Source organism: Mobula birostris, chromosome 6 (genome assembly GCF_030028105.1).
Source record: "Mobula birostris isolate sMobBir1 chromosome 6, sMobBir1.hap1, whole genome shotgun sequence".
Taxonomy (NCBI): Eukaryota; Metazoa; Chordata; class Chondrichthyes; order Myliobatiformes; family Myliobatidae; genus Mobula; species Mobula birostris.
The window spans coordinates 155,255,129-155,272,562 of record NC_092375.1 but is presented as its reverse complement, the minus strand read 5'-3'; the positions used below and the strand labels follow the sequence as shown (position 1 = coordinate 155,272,562).

Sequence of the window (17,434 nt, the reverse complement as noted above, 5' to 3'; positions counted from 1 at the left end):
TCCAGGGTGTCACTATCTCAGAGGACCTGTCTTGGACCCATCATATAATTATAATTGCAAAGAAAGCAGAACAGCACATCTACTTCCTCAGGAGTCTGTAGAGATTCCATATGTCATCAAAAACCCTGGCAAACTTGTATAGGTGTGTGGTGGAAAATGTGCTAACTGGCTGCATTACAGCCTGCTGTGGGAACGCCAATGTCTTTGAGTGGAAAATCCTGCAGAAGGTAGTGGAATCAGCCCAGGACATCAGGGGTAAAGCCCTCCCAACCACTGAGCACATCTACATGAAACATTGCTGTAGAAGATCTTCTCCATCCAGGCCACACTGCTTTCTCGCTGCTGCTGTCAAGTAGAAGGTACAAATGCCTCAGGACTCACACCACCAGGTTCAAGAACAGTTACTACCCCTCAACCATCAGGGTCTTGAACAAAAGGGGATAGCAACACTCATTCTATGTCTGGTGTTCACACAATCGATGGTCCCACTTTAAGGATTCTTTATCTTGTTATCTCATGCTCTTTCATTTCATATTATTTCATTCTCATTATCTATTGATATATATTTATATTTGCAGTTTGTTGTTGTATGTTGATCCAGTTTACAGTTACTTTTCTATAGATTTGCTAAGTATGCCCGCAGGAAAAAGAATCTCAGGGTTATATGTGGTGACATGTATGCACTCTGATAATAATGGGGGACAGCAGGATGTGTCTAGTTGTGAAATCTCATTGATAGTGAAACAATCTGTTAAGGGCTGAGGCTAGTGGGTAGAAGCTGAGGGCTATGGGAACCCTATCCTTCCTTTGATTGGAAGGAGAATGGGTGAGAGTAAAAGGTGTCAGGAATACATGTGTTGGAAGATAAGCTATTCCTATAGAGAAAGGAAGGCACTTCAGGGGACCTGGTTGGGAAACCACTGTGTTTGCGAATCTCTAGCCTGCTTCTCTATCTCATTGGAGAAACCAACAGCAAAGTGGATGACTGCTTTGAAAACAAGTCTTTTTCAGTTTGAAAGAGTGATCTTATGCTTCCATATCTCTGCCACTTTAGTTCTACATTGTACAGTCCTCTGACTTCATCTGTCAGGAGTTTCTTACACTGTTCCAATTAAACTCCTCGCAAGCTTGTGAAACAGCACCTTTTCTTCCAACCGGGCATGCTGTAGCTGGCAGGACTTGATAACAAATTCAACAATTTGATACAACTTGTTTTTCCTGCTAGCCAGTTCTGCAACAACAAATTATCTCAGTTTTATTTTCTCGTTCTGTGGAGACTGACTAACGTGCAAGGCATTTCCAGCATTCTCCTTTTAGATTTCAGCAACTACTCTGGCCTCCATTTCATAGTTTTAGTTCTCCTGTTACTTTGCTAACTTCCCTCATTAATCTATGAATTAGACCGCTTCTTAAACATTGTGATCATCTGGATGACACTGGCCTCACTCAATTAAAGTTATCCTCTTTGTCCTAATGATTCTTCTCTAGGCTCTCTACAAATCTAAACTTCACTGACGAAGGGTCTCAGCCTGAAACGTCGACCGTACCTCTTCCTACAGGTGCTGCCTGGCCTGCTGCGTTCACCAGCAACTTTGATGTGTGTTGCTTCACTAAACATGTTCTGATGAATGGTCTTTGATCTGAAACATTAACACTATTTCGCTGTCCATGGGGGTTGCAAGACCTACTAAGTATTTTCAGTATTTTCTGTTTTTATTTGAAACTTTTAGAGGTTTTATATGATTGTTATCTTCACTAAAGGGGAAAGAACAATATAAAACAACAGATTGGAATTACTTATAAACTAATAACTTATTGGGGATTTCATGTAACATCTCAAAATACTCAATCGGGCTGTTTCATTGTGGCATTGGAAGCAGGATTAGTGGAACATTACTGATCTATTCCAGATCTCTTTTACTTTCTACCAGCCCAATAAGACACAATTAGGGACAAAATAATGGTATCTTCTTGGACAATGTACTCTTCTAATATTGCACTGATGTCTCAGTGGAGAAACTAGGCATCTCACTCCAAAGGCAGAGAAAATTTGGGGCGTCATGGTAGGATAGTGGTTAGTGTAATGCTATGACAACGTCAGTGCCTGGGGATCAATTCTGCCCTTGTTTGTAAGGAGCTTGTATGTTCTCCCTGTGACCACGTGGGATTTCTCTGGGAGCTCTGACTTTTTCCCCACATTTCAAGGATATACAGGCTTGTGGGTTAATTGATCACATGAATGTAATCGGGCAGTGCAGGGTCATGGGACTGTTACTGTGCTGTACACTCAGTGACCACTTTTCCTGTACCTCAAGTACCTAATAAAGTGGCCCGTTGAGTGTCTGCTTATGATCTTCTGCTGCTGTAGACTTTCCACTTCAAGGTTCAAAGTGCTCTGCATTCAAAGATGCTTTTCTGCACACCACTGTTGGAATGCATGGTTATTTTAGTTATTACCATTCTCCTGTCAGCTTAAACCAGTTTGAACCATCCTCCACTGGCCTCTCATCAACAAGACACTTTCGCCCACAGAACTGTTGCTTACTGGACGCTTTTTGTTTATCGCACCATTCTCTGTGAACTCTACTGACTGTAGTGAGTGAAAATCCCAGGAGATCAGAAGTTTCTGAGATATTTATCCACCCAGTCTGGTACCAACAAACATTCCAAAAGTTACTTTGATCACATTTCTTCCCCATTCCGATGTTTGCTCTGAACTGTGGAAGTTATGGTAAGGAAAGGGTTAAAGACAACATCCAGGTGAGAATGACTGCTGCAGTGTATAGTCAAACAGAGCTCAGGAAGACCTTTGAAGTGAGACTGCCAGAGCCAACTTTGCTTGCTGCAGACAGATAGATAAGAATGATTGTGGCAGTGTGTGTTAAGGATCCAGCCTGAACACTGGGTTGAAGGGCCTCTGCTGGTAGCTCTGGATCATGACAGTCTTTAATTTCTGTTTTCTTTCACCTGGCCATGTGGGTTCTGGCCCAGCCCCTTTCCTTTTTGGGCTTCCTCCAATTACCTGCTTGTTGTCTCATTTACACCCACCTGTGTCTAATTTTCACTCATTACCCTGTCCAATTAAACCCTGCCTTGACTAGCAATCTCTGCCAGTTTGTCCCAGTTCTAACCTGTGTCCTTCCAGCCTGTCATTGTGACTTCTGCCAACTGATTTTGCCTGATTCTGTGTTTTGGATTCTGCCTGTTCCTGGACCTGATTTTTGCCTGGGTGCTCTGGATTGTCTGCCCTCGCCTGACTGCCTTTCCTGGTTAAGACCTCTGCCTGCCATTTTGGATTCGTGCCTGCCTTCTGTTTTTGAAAGACTGTTGCCTTTGTGCTCCCTAATAAATCCTGGTGAAAAAAACATTCATTGGTCTGCACTTGAGTCCCACTGAAACCTGACAGAATGAACTGGCCAAGATGGACTCAGTTGACCCCAACCAGGTGCCTGAGGCCCTGTGGTAAACCATATATATGTTGTAACTGGGTTAACTGTCTGGACATGCCCCTCTGCTGACTGCCCCTGTGGCTCCTCCCACAGATTCCTGTATAAAGGTGTTTCGCCTTGCCGCTCCCCCTCAGTCCGGGGGCAGACACTCAGCCTGGAGATAGTATTGAACAGCGAATAAAAGCCTTTCAGTATTTTACCTAACCTCAGTCTTTTGGAGTCATTGAAGGTGCTTCAATTTTATTCACTGTATATTTTAAAGCATGGAACATGCACTGAGACCAGACAAATTAGACATTTATCCGCAAACACCTGACGCTGGAAATGCTTTCGAACTCTGGCTGGCCTGCTTTGAAGTGTATCTAGAGGAGATTAAAGCGCCCGACCCCGTAGCGAAGCGCAGAGTTCTACTCTCCAGGGTCAGTCCACAGGTCTATTCGCTGATCAGAGACCAGTCGAGCCACGATGGCGCGATGAGCGCCCTCAAAAGACAATACCTGTGGCTGATAAACGCCATCTATGCGCAGCACCGATTAGCAACTCGGCACCAGTGGCCTGGGGAATCGAGTGCCGAGTTTGTCCGGACACTACAGACGCTCGTGCGGGACTGCGATTGCCAGGGCCTGACAGCAGGACAGCATGCCGAGCTCCTAGTGAGAGATACCTTCGTCACGAGGACCAGGTCAGTGTATGTGCGCCAGCAGCTGTTGGAAAAAGCCGATCTTACCTTATGTTTGGCGATTGAGCTGGCCGACATGCTGGAGGCCGCTCTGCATAACTCTGAGGCTCTCCAGGCACGCGATCCCCCGATGGCCTTGTGGACGCCGCAGACCCCGCAACCTGCTGGCGAATCGACCACGGTTGCTGTCAGTTGTGAGTCCGCGAAGTGCTACTTCTGCGGACTGGAGAAGCACCCCCGGAAACGCTGCCCAGCCCGAGAAGCTACCTGCTCCAGCTGCAGAAAGAAGGGCCACTTCGCCAAGGTCTGTAAGTCCAAACTGCGAGCGGGATCAAGTAGCGCCACGTGCCAGACATGGGGGTCACCATCTTCCCTGCACGTGCGAGACATGGGGACGGCCATCTTGGTCGGCGTTACCTCCCACCGCCTACGACCAACGGGTGCTCACGGGGCACCCCACTGCGCTGGACCAAGACAGCGACTCAACCCTGGCCTCCGTGAGCCTCGACCAAAATGCTCCCCACCAGCTTGCAAGGTCAATGATGGACATCCCGGTGGAGGGGTGCAGGACAAGCTGCCTGTTTGACACGGGCAGCACGGAGAGTTTTATCCACCCGGCCACGGTGCAGCATTGCGGACTCATGATACGGCCGGTAAGTCAGAGGGTCACCATGGCTTCCCTGTCGCATACAACAGACATCCGGGTGGGTTGTGTAGTGACACTAGTGGTGCAGGGCACAGAATATCGAGACTTTACGTTACTGGTAATGCCTCAACTGTGTGCCCCTGTGCTATTGGGGCTCGACTTCCAGAGCCACCTAAAAAGCGTGACAATGAGGTATGATGGGCCCTCCCACCAATTACTGTCGTAAATCCCCAGTTTTGTAGGGATACGTCACATACCCCGCTACGGACCACACACACACACCGACCCGCACATCCCACCCAACACCATGCCAACTGCCACACTACCGACACCACTTGCGGCCTCTCCACCCTCAGGATCCCTCCCCCACCGCTGTTCGCCAACCTGACCCCCGACTGTAAACCTGTGGCAACTAAAAGCAGGAGGTACAGCGCGGGGGACAGAGCTTTCATTAAGTCGGAGGTGCAGCGGCTGCTCAGGGAGGGGGTCATTGAGGCAAGCACAAGTCCTTGGAGGGCGCAGGTGGTCGTTGTTCAGAACGGGGAGAAGAATAGGATGGTTGTGGACTATAGCCAGGCCATCAATAGGTTCGCGCAGCTCGACGCGTACCCTCTACCCCGCCAGCACAGTACAAGGTGTACTCGACCATAGACCTAAAATCCGCTTACCATCAGCTCCCCATCCACCCGGAGGACCACCCTTACACCGCCTTCCAGGCGGACGGCAGGCTTTATCAATTCCTGCGTGTTCCCTTTGGTGTCACGAATGGTGTATCTGTCTTCTAGAGGGCAATGGACCGGATGGTGGACCAGTGCCAACTGAAGGCCACGTTCCCATATCTGGATAACATCACCATCTGTGGTCACGACTGGCAGGATCACGACAACAACCTCCAAAAATTTCTCCAAGCGGCCAAAGCTATCAATCTCACCTATAACAAGGACGAGTGTGTATTTGGGACCACCCGACTTGCTATCCTGGGGTGTGTCGTGGAGAATGGAGTCATTGGCCCTGAGCCCGACCATATGAGCCCCCTGTTGGAACTCCCTCTTCCCAACACCCTCAGAGCCCTCAAAAGGTGCCTGGGCTTCTTTTCATATTACGCCCAATGGGTCTCTAACTACGCAGACAAGGCCCGCCCCCTGGTCAAGTCCACCACATTCCCCCTCTCAGCCGAGGCCCGCGCGGCCTTCAGCCGCATAAAAGGGGACATTGCCAAAGCAGCAATGCATGCGGTGGATGAGTCCATTCCCTTCCAAGTAGAGAGTGACGCCTCCAACTTTGCGCTGGCTGCTACCCTCAACCAGGCAGGAAGACCAGTGGTGTTCTTCTCCCGTACCCTTCAAGGCCCTGAAATTCAGCATTCTGCGGTGGAGAAAGAGGCCCAGGCCATAGTGGAAGCTATTAGGCACTGGAGGCACTATCTCGCCGGCAAAAGGTTCACCCTGCTAACTGACCAGCGCTCAGTCGCATTCATGTTTAATAACCAACAGCGGGGCAAAATCAAAAACGATAAAATTCTGAGGTGGAGAATTGAACTCTCCACCTACAACTATGACATCATGTACAGGCCTGGAAAGCTCAACGAGCCCTCCGATGCCCTATCCCGGGGAACGTGCGCCAGCGCGCAGATTAACTGGCTATACGCCCTACATGTAGACCTTTGCCACCTGGGGGTCACCCGGCTTTTCCACTTTGTGAAAGCCCAGAACCTGCCTTACTCCCTTGAGGAGATCAGGACGATGACCAGAGACTGCCAAGTCTGCGCAGAGTGCAAACCGCACTTCTACCAACCCGAAAAGGCACAACTCATCAAGGCCACCCGCCCCTTTGAGCAACTGAGTGTCGACTTTAAGGGCCCCCTTCCCTCCACCGACCGCAATGTGTACTTTCTTAACGTTATCGACGAGTACTCGCGGTTCCCCTTCACCATCCCCTGCCCTGATACCACTACCACATCAGTTATAAAAGCCTTGCGCAAGCTCTTCACTCTGTTCGGATACCCATGCTATATCCACAGTGACAGAGGGTCCTCGTTTATGAGTGACGAGCTGCGCGAATACCTGCTGGGGAATTGCAACTAGTAGGACCACGAGCTATAATCCCCGGGGGAATGGACAGGTGGAGAAGGAGAATGCCACGGTGTGGAAAGCCACACTCTTAGCCCTCAGGTCAAAGGGACTGCCAGTCTCTCGCTGGCAGGAGGTCCTTCCCGAGGCACTCCACTCCATCCGCTCCCTGTTATGCACGGCCACCAATGCCACTCCTCATGAGCGGCTCTTTTCTTTTCCCAGAAAGTCGACCACTGGGACCACCCTACCATCTTGGCTGACATCCAAACCCTAAACAGACACCACACGACACTCCCATAGCGGGCGCGACGCACATGCACGAAGGATTAACAACGCCTAACATGCTGGCACCTCAAGTCAGGCCGGAGCCAGCACAACCGCTGTCGCCGACGCAATCACCACTGGTGCTACGTAGATCACAGCGATGGACTCGACCTCCTAATAGACTTGACCTGTAAATATTGTCAGTCACTTCACCCCGCGGGACTCTTTTTTTAAAAAAAAGGAGGGGTGAATGTGGTAAACCATATATATGTTGTAACTGGGTTAACTGTCTGGACATGCCCCTCTGCTGACTGCCCCTGTGGCTCCTCCCACAGATTCCTGTATAAAGGTGTTTCGCCTTGCCCCTCCCTCTCAGTCCGGGGGACTCAGCATGGAGGTCGTATTGTACAGCGAACAAAAGCCTTTCGGTATTTTACCTAACCTCAGTCTTTTGGAGTTATTGAAGGTGCTTCAGGCCCTCTCCCGACAGGGCATGTTGTTAGGGAGACATGAAATGCAGTTCGTCTCTATCAACTAGTCGATGGAAGCCTTCTCCACCACTCTGACCAGCATAGCCTCCCAGCTACAGCAGATTCAGCTGGCGCTGAGCTCTAACCCGCCTTCTCTCGCTGTGCCATCAGCCCCACAGATTCCAACCCAACCAGCCCGAGAGCCCCGTTTACCTCCACCTGAACTTTACAATGGTGAACCAGGCACCTGCAGATCATTCCTGTCTGCATGCTCGCTGATTTTTGAGCTGCAGCCCACTACCTTCCCCACTGATCAATCCTGTATTGCTTATGTTATCACGCTGCTATCAGGAAGAGCAAGAGAGTGGGGTACGGCTGTGTGGGATGGCAGAGCCCCTTCTTGCCACACATTTAAGGACCTTTGTGAGGAGATGAGAAGAGTCTTTGACCGTTCCCAGCAGGGGTGAGAGGCAGCAAGGGAGATGTTGCAAGTTCGTCAGGGTAACCGTTCTGTTTCGGACTATGCCATTCAGTTCCACACACTAGCCGCCACTACCAACTGGAATTCGGCGGCCCAAACTGACGTGTTCCTCTATGGGCTTAGCGAAGAGGTTAAGGATGAACTAGCCACCCGCGACCTGCCTGCTGGCTTCCAAGAGCTGGTCGACTTGGCCATTAAGATTGACAGCTGCATAAAACAGCGTCAGCAGGAGCATGATGTCTGGGGGTCACGAAGAACCACCGGGGGTGTCTGACCTCTTCCCAGCCAGCACCCAGATCTCCTTCCCGGAGTCCTCAGTCACCCCCATCCAGCCCAACGGAGCTCATGCAGATTGATCGTACCCATCCGTCTCCTTTGGAAAGAAGGAGGAGAGTCAGTACCAACTCTTGGTTGTATTGTGGTCAGGCTGGTCACTATGTATCTACCTGTCCCGAAAAAGCCAACGCTCGCTCGTAAAGAGGGGACTACAGGCGAGCAGTACTTCCTTCCCCCGGTTCCCCGTCACTCGAACCCTGCTACCTGCTTTTATACCGGCTGAAGGGAGGAGACACACCGTTTCAGTTTTTATCGACTCTGGGTCTGAGGGAAACTTTATCAGTTCCAGTTTTGCGGCCAATCTTGGGATGCCACTCTCCCGTCTGAAGCAACCCCTGGGGGCCAGTGGCTTAACCGGAGTGAAACTTGCCATGGTTACCCACTCTACAGCTCCGGTGAGTCTCCTCATTTCTGGCAATCACCAGGAGAGCATTGCTTTCCATGTAATAGATTCCCCCAAAGCTGAAGTTGTGTTAGGCCACCCATGGCTAGCTCTGCACAGTCCACACATTGATTGGTCAAATAACAGAGTGTTAAGTTGGAGTCCTTTCTGCCTAAATCATTGTCTGCGTATTGCTTGTGCTACTCAAAGTCCGGTTCCTCTGCCTACAGAAGAGCTTCCTGATCTGTCCTCTGTACCCCCTGAATATCTGGACCCAAAGCTGGTATTCAGCAAGACTCAGGCCACCACCTTACCCCTACATCGCCCCTATGACTGTGCTATAGATCTCCTTCCGGGAACCTCGCCATTGAGGGGCTGTCTGTATTCCATGTCTCCACCTGAAAGGGAGGCAATGGATGAGTATATCCAGGAGGCCTTGGCTGCAGGAATTATCCATCCCTCTTCCTCTCCGGCAGGCGCAGGGTTCTTTGTAGCCAAGAAGGACGGGTCCCTGCGTGGACTATAGAGATCTCAATGACGTCACCGTTAAGAACTGCTATCCTCTTCCTCTTATGTCATCTGCATTTGAATTGCTCCAGGGCGCTTCTATCTTCTCCAAGCTCGACCTCCACAACACTTACCATCTGGTCCGCATAAGAGAGGGGGATGAGTGGAAGATCGTGTTCAATACGCCCTCTGGGCACTACAAATATTTGGTAATGCCTTTCGGACATTCTAATGGTCCTGCTGTGTTCCAGTCCCTGGTGAATGATGTCCTCAGAGACATGCTGAATCAATTTGTATTTGTGTACTTAGACGACATTCTGATATTTTCTAGGTCCATCTCTGAACACATCCAGCACGTCTGTCAGGTGCTCCAACGACTCCTGGAGAACCTGTTATTTGTGAAGGCAGAAAAGTGTGAATTTCACCGGAGTTCAACCTCGTTTCTGGGATATGTGATCAGTGCTGGAGGAATCCAGATGGACCCTCGGAAGATCAAGGCAGTAGAGGAGTGGCCACAACCCGCCTCTCGACGAGATGTCCAACACTTTCTTGGGTTTGCCAACTTCTATCACCAAATCATTCGAAATTTCAGCATCCTGGCCGCCCCACTGACTTCCCTAACCTCCTCCAAGTCGAAGTTCGCCTGGAATCCAGCGGCTGAGAAAGCCTTTTCTCATCTAAAGACTTGTTTCACCACGGCACCTTTCCTCCTTCAGCCCGATCCTACAAGGCAGCTTATTGTAGAGACTGACGCCTCTGATGTAGGAGTAGGGGCTCCACTGTCACAGCGTTCAGCAGAGGATAACAAGCTACACCCGAGCGCCTTTTTTCCCGCAAATTTTCGCCCGCAGAACACAACTATGACATCGGCAATCGAGAGTTATTGGCTGTTAAACTTGCTCCTGAGGAATGGCAGCATTGGCTGGAATTCAATGATTGGTCTCTGCCAACTACTCCCTTTCTAGTCTGGACGGATCACAAGAACCCGGAATATATCTGTTCAGCCGAACGCCCCAACTCCCGCCAGGCTCGGTGGTCCCTGCTTTTTGCCCGTTTTAGATTCACCCTGGCCTACCATCCTGGCTCTAAGAACAGCAAGCCTGACGCACTCTCCAGGCAGTTTCCAACAACCGACGAGGCACCCGGGGTTACGATTGTTCTCCCCAAGCAATGTCTGGTCGCCCCAGCACAGTGGGAAATTGAATCTGTGGTCCAGTCTGCCCAGCAGGGTGAGTCTATTCCTAGTGCCTGCCCTTCAAACCTATTGTATGTTCCCCAGTCTGTCCGCTCCCAGGTTCTCCAGTAGGGACACACCTCCAGACTGGCATGTCACCCTGGCATCAGACGCACGACTGCTTTCATCAGTCAAAGATTTTGGTGGCCATCCCTGAGGAAGGATGTTGGGAGCTTCATTTCTGCCTGCCCAGTCCGTGCACAGAACAAGACCTCCAGCCAGCCACCAACTGGTCTCCTGCAACCCCTGCCTGTTCCTAGAAGGCCCTGGTCACACATTGCACTGGACTTTGTCACCGGACTCCCTCTGCTGGACAGTAACACTATCGTTCTTACCATAGTGGATCATTTTTCCAAATTAGTCCACTTAGTTCCCCTTCCCAGGCTGCCCTCTGCCAAGGAGACTGCCAACCTGGTGATTCAGCATGTTTTCCGTATTCACGGTCTCCCTGTTGAAGTGGTATCTGATAGAGGTTCGCAATTTACCTCCCACTTTTGGAGGGCCTTATGCAAACTACTCGGGATCAGGGTTAACCTCTCATCTGGGTTTCATCCACAGAGTAATGGCCAGACCGAGCGAACTAATCAGCAGATGGAGGTGATGCTCCATTGTGTGACGTCTCAGGAATCTTCCTCTTGGAGTCAGCAACTTCCCTGGGTCGAGTACGCCATTAATTCTTTGCCTTCTGCTTCATCAGTATTATCCCCATTCCAGTGCTGTCTTGGCTATCAACCCCCCTTATTCGCGTCTCAGGAGGAGGAAGTGGGTGTTCCCTCAGCCGAAGCATTTGTCCAGAGGTGTTCACGGACCTGGAGACGAGCTTGAAAGGTGCTGCTTCAATCTACAGCCAGAATGAAGCAGCAGGCAGACCGTCACTGCATCGAGGCCCCCGTTACCGCCAGGGTCAGTAGGTGTCGTTATCTTCGCATGACATCCCCTTGAAGGTGGACTCCCGCAAGCTGGCGCCACGCTACATTGGACCTTTCCCCATCACCAGGGTGATCAGCCCTTCGGCGGTACGTCTAAGACTACCCCCTACCCTTCGCAGAATCCATCCTACATTCCATGTTTCAAGGATTAAGCCCTTTGTCTGCAGCCCCCTCTGTCCCACCCCAAGCCCTCTCCCCCTCCTTGTCTCATCGATGGCTCAGAGACCTTCACTGTGGGCCGATTACTGGACGTTCGACGAAGGGGTTGTGGACTGCAATACCTCGTTTATTGGGAGGGCTATGGCCCCGAACAGAGGTGCTCGGTTCCCGCTCAAGATATCCTGGATCCTTCTCTCATTAAGGACTTTCATAGGAGCCATCCTGTACCAGCAAGAAGGGCGTCTGGAGATGCCAGTGGGCGGGGGGGGGGGAGAGTACTGTTAAGGATCGGGCCTGAACACTGGGTCGAAGGGCCTCTGCTGGTAGCTCTGAATCACGACAGTCTTTAATAATTTCTGTTTTCCTTCACCTGGTCATGTGGGTTCTGGCCCAGCCCCTTTCCTTTTTGGACTTCCTCCAATTACCTGCTTGTCTCCTTGTTTACACCCACCTGTATCTAATTTTCACTCATTACCCTGTCCATTTAAACCCTGCCTTGGCTAGCAATCTCTGCCAGTTTGTCCCAGTTCTGCCCTGTGTCCTTCCAGCCTGTCATTGTGACTTCTGCCAACTGATTTTGCCTGATTCTGTGTTTTGGATTTTGCCTCTTCCTGGACCTGATCTTTGCCTGTGCTCTGGATTGTCTGCCCTCGCCTGACTGCCTTTCCTGGTTAAGACCTCTGCCTGCCATTTTGGATTCGTGCCTGCCTTCTGTTTTTGAAAGACTGTTGCCTTTGTGCTCCCTAATAAATCCTGGTGAAAAAGTATTCATTGGTCTGCACTTGAGTTCCACTGAAACCCGACAGAATATAATCAACCTAGAAGAACATAGCTCCCTTTTACACAGTAGGGGGTGCCAGAGACAGTCGAGATAGGAATAATGGAATGATATAAAATACACACAATAACTAAGGGACAGTTGCCTTACCAAGTGACATTGATTGTCAGCTTGTTGTTACTATTGATTTTTGTGAAGGGTGATTGATCTTGCAAATAAGGAATTCAAAAGTACCCAATATACTAAATGGTCAATATCTGTAACTGATAAGCCAGTTCTCTATAAAAATAGTAGCTTTCTGTCTGGGTTTCAGAACAGTGCAGGTGACAGAGGCTGTTCTGTTCTTATCGTGTACAAAGAAGATAAAATACATTTGAGTCATCAGAGTTCAAGTGTTCTGGCCCCAATTATTTTAGTTTTTATTATCAGCGATGATAGTTCAACAAGTGAACCTCCTGACCATGTCTGCTTGCTTTTATTCATTGTGTTTCTGTCACATGATTGGCTGGTTAGATATTTGCATTAACGTGCAGGTGTACAGATGTACGTAACAAAGTGGCCACTGAGTGTATTTCTAAATAAAATTTTAAAAATAAAAAGTAATGGGAACTGTTCAGAAACCTGTTAATAACTTAAGTATTTGAAGGATAAAAGAAGAATTTAACAGTCTCTTTGGGAGATAAATTCATCAGAAAATAATATAAAGGATCACTCATATTCCATATTTCTCATTAGCTAATTTACATTGATATTTATATTTTACTTCGTTGAGCAGGTGGATGGTTATTCCTGCATGAATATATCTTTTGGCTTCTGCCCCCACCATGTTACTCCACCCTCTCCATACCATCAATGACCCCAATTACAAATTCTTGGAGTTTTGTTAAAATTTCTTCTCCAGATCTTGACAGCACTGTAATTTTATTTTTAAGTGCAGTACGCTCCAAAGTGGTGTAACAGCAATCTCTTGCATCTCCAACAGATGGCGCTGTCCACATCCTTTCAATGAAGCTGAGCATTCAAAATTAGACTTTGCCACTGGACAATGGGTTTATGGGTTTTGTTATTCCCATGATGTGTGCACAGCAAGTGATTATGAAGCATTAAATGTAGGACAAATAAATGCTGGGATGCTAAACATAAAATGACAGAATTTATACATTGAAAATCTGGGATAAGATTCAGCAAAACTTTATCCAGCAGTTGATTTATTTTTACCCACCTAGCAGTTTCTCTGCCAACATATTGAGCTGGTCAGGATTCAGACCTCGCCCCACGTAAGAGGAGAACTGCCAACTTAGCACCTCCGAGAGCTGACTCCAAGTGGCAGTGGGAGGGTTGGTGAACAAAGTCAAATTCTGCAAAATGCAAAGTACATAACAAACTTACTGGAAATCAGACACAAGAAACAGGAAAACAAAGCACTTCCATCGGCAACAAGAGAAAAGACCGAGTAATATTTCCTCTTAAACACTCTGCTAGAATTATATAAATGTTTGTTCAGTGCTCACCCAAATATTACTTAATCTACCTTCCTTTCTTTGCAAATGATAGCAGGGTTTTTCCAGCATTTGCCATTCTTGTTTGTTAATACAGTTCATTATCAAACCCAACTGACAGAATTTCATGCAAAGTAACTTTGGAGATACACTGGAACACCAGCTGAGGAAGCCCCAGGTCACAGAACACAAAGAACAGAATGTGGCAATAACGAGAGAACAGATCTAACATTGGAACGTCCAGGCAATGATTGTGAGAGTACCAAACGATTAGTTAAGAGGTTGGTGAATACAGGAGTAATGTTTGTAGTCTGCCAAAGGTAAAGAGCAAAGAGACTAAGATTTTTTCCTGGGCACTCAGGGACATTGGAGCCGTTATGCAGCCAAAGGACACTTGATGTAGCATGAAGAAAGAGTCCTAAAACTTGCAAGAATATGTGCGAGTGTCAAGAAAGGGAATCTGTAGATCTTAGACAGTGATGGTTTGGGAGTGGGTTGGGGGAAGAGTGTTATGTTTAGATAACTCTAGAAATTAATTGAAAGAAAATCATGGGAAGATTGGGATAAATACATACTTCGTTTTTATTTTTAAGTGAGGTGCACACTTATGATGTGGTGGCATGATGATATATGGTATTCATGGATGTTTACAAATAACCCGTAATAAACAAACAAGAATGCATAATCAAACGATATATTTACAAATGTTACACGAATGTTACTAAAATGTTAAATACAGTACGTCCCTGCTTAGCTATAAACTCCAACTGAACAGAGAATACATCTCAACTTATATACAGTTATAAGTTATATACAGGGGTTACTCTGCTTGGCAGATGAGACTTGTGGCTGTGAAACAATCTCAGATTTTGGGGCCTCCTCCGTGGTGGTTGTAGGAGTTGACTCTGAGACTGCTGGGAATGGTTCAGACAGCTCTGGAGTTGACTCTGGGCACACACAATAAAAAGTGAATTGACTTGACTAACAATTGACTCTGCTCTCTTCAACTGATCAATGTGCCATCTCCAGATGGCATCAGGTGCAATGTCCACTGGGGAGGAGAGTGATCCTGTTCTGTCTTTTTTTGTAAAATTTTCAGGTATTTCCTTTTCCAAGGGTATATGGGACAATCCATCTGCATTTCCTTGATTAGTCATCCTCTCGAATTGAATCTTGCAATTGTGTTCTCAAAAGAAACAGAGCCCGGCTCTGCATTCGTGCTGCTGCTGTCAGTGGAATAGTGGAACACCCTTCTGTGGATCGAAAATGGATACCAGTGGTTGATGGTCAGTCATGAGGGTAAACCTGCTTCCATACAAGTACTGGTTGAAACATTTTACACCCCAAACCAGATCCAAGGCCTCTCTGTCAATTAGTGGTGAGGGAATGTGATGCAAAGGCAATTGGGCATTCACTTCCATCACTCATAACATGTGACATGACTGCACCAATTCCATAAGGCAAAGCATCGCAAGCAAGCTTCACTGGACAATGTTAATCATAATGAGTGAGTACAGTGCGTGATGTCACCATTCCCGTTGCCTTTTGGAAAGCCACCTCACGCTACTTTGTCCATTGCCATTTCTTCCTGATCTACATTAATGAGTTCAAGGGGTGGAGCACAGTAGTCAGGTTTGGCAGAAACCTGTTACAGTAATTGACAAATCATAAAAAGGACAACTGTGACATATTCCTTGGCCTTGGGGCATCCGGCACTGCTTGAATTTCTTCATCACACTTGTGTAATACTTGTACGTCAATGTTATGATCACAGTAGGTGATGCTTGGTTTACAGAATTCACACTTGTTGCAACTTGCTCTGGTGCATCTAATCTTTTTAACACTGTCTCGAGATTTTGGAGATGTTCCTCATCATCCTTGCCAATAACAAATGATGTTATCCAGGTAACACTGAGTGCCTGGGCAGCCTGGCAGCACTTGATCCATAGCTTTCTGCCAGAGTGCAGATGCTACTCTAAAAATAATCTTATTATGGTGATAAAGCTCTTTGTGAGTGTTTAAGGGGAGACCCACTTTGAATTCTTCTTTCATCTCCATCTGTAGGTAGGCCTCAGCTAAATCCACTTTGCTGAAGTGTTTTCCTCCAGAAAGATTTGCAAAGACATCCTCTATCCTGGACAGAAGGTACTAACCTACTTTCAGTACTGGATTGACTGTGACTTTAAAATCTCCAGAGATCCTGACAGACCCATTCTTCTTGGTTTACTGGGCCTACCAACGTTGCTCATGGGATCCACACACGTTGGAAAGAATTCCTTCAGCCTCCATGCGATCTAGCTCACTGGCTACTTTATCGTGAATGGTATACAGAACTGGATGTGCTTTGAAGATCTTGGGTGTTGGCATTTTCACTTAGCATTATCTTATTATCCTTGATATGTTTGAGTTTTCCAATGCCACCTTCAAACATTGCTGTGGCATATTCTAAATTCTAGTACCTTTCTTAATTTGTTTACAGTTGACTATTGACTATTGCCTGGGGTGTGGCATACAAATGGTGGATGGATCTCCAATCAAACTGTAGTCCTCTCAGCAATTCATGACCCCAATGCTGATCCTCCTGATTTTACCACATACAAATCCAACATGGCTTGTTGGTTGTTGTATTTCACTGTTACAGATGTCATTCCCATACGAGTTATCTTTCCTCCAGTATAAGTATGTAGTTGGATATCTGTAGGCTTTAGTTCAATATCTCTGAAGTACCGTTCAAACTCATTTTGTGGAATGACTGAAACAACCAAGCCAGTGTCCAATTCCATTTTAATTAATTTGCATTCACTTCTGCTGTAAGCTATATTGCTCGTCTATTGTTTGTTTTCACCCAGTAAATCTCAAGGCTACTCAGTCCTATGTTACTGTCATCATTATCAGAGTTTTCATCAACAGCATACAGATTAGTGCTATTTTTGGGACTGCAACTTGACTATTAACTTCTTCTCTTCTCTGTAACAGTCCACTTATTTTTGCCTGCCCAACATGCTCTTTGTATGTGTGCTACTTTGTTGCATTTTCTGTAAGTTTCACAATTAAACCTGCATTGGTTTGGTGTATGTGAGCCCAAGTCATAATAGCAACACCATTTGTTCAGCCAGGAAAGTTTCTGTTTAGATGCTTCAATTTTGTTCATCCTCATTTTCATTCCTGTCTACAACTCAGTTCTGTCTCTGTCTGTTGTTTCTTTTGATACAGTGATTCCAACTGCTCTTTTAAATGTAAATTGTACTCAGTTAGGAGCCATTTTTGAATGCTTTTGTATAAGATTCCACAAATTAAACAATCTCTCAGTGCACCTTTAAGCCCATCACTGAACTGAGGATGCTCAGCAATTTCTTTAATTCAGCCACAAATGCTGAAATGTTCTCCCCTTCCTTTTGATTCTACATATGAAACCTGAAGTGTTATAGTTTTGGTTCCAAATGTTCCTGCATTCCATTCACAATAACAGCAAAATTCATTTCGGCTGGTATGATTGGAGCAGCCAAACTTCTAAGCAAACTGTATGCTCTTCCACCCAGTGCGCTCAGC

General features: G+C 47.3%; 1 protein-coding gene across 3 annotated transcripts in view; it reads right to left on the bottom strand.

Moving 5' to 3' along the window:
- Nucleotides 1-17,434, bottom strand: part of LOC140199486 (signal transducer and activator of transcription 4-like) — a 239,951-nt gene that overhangs the window by 19,188 nt on the left and 203,329 nt on the right. For all 3 annotated transcript variants that reach the window (XM_072261657.1, XM_072261656.1, XM_072261658.1), the window contains one exon: nucleotides 13,609-13,744. In XM_072261657.1, coding sequence (XP_072117758.1) covers nucleotides 13,609-13,744 — 136 coding nt within the window. The remainder of the gene's footprint in view (nucleotides 1-13,608; nucleotides 13,745-17,434) is intronic.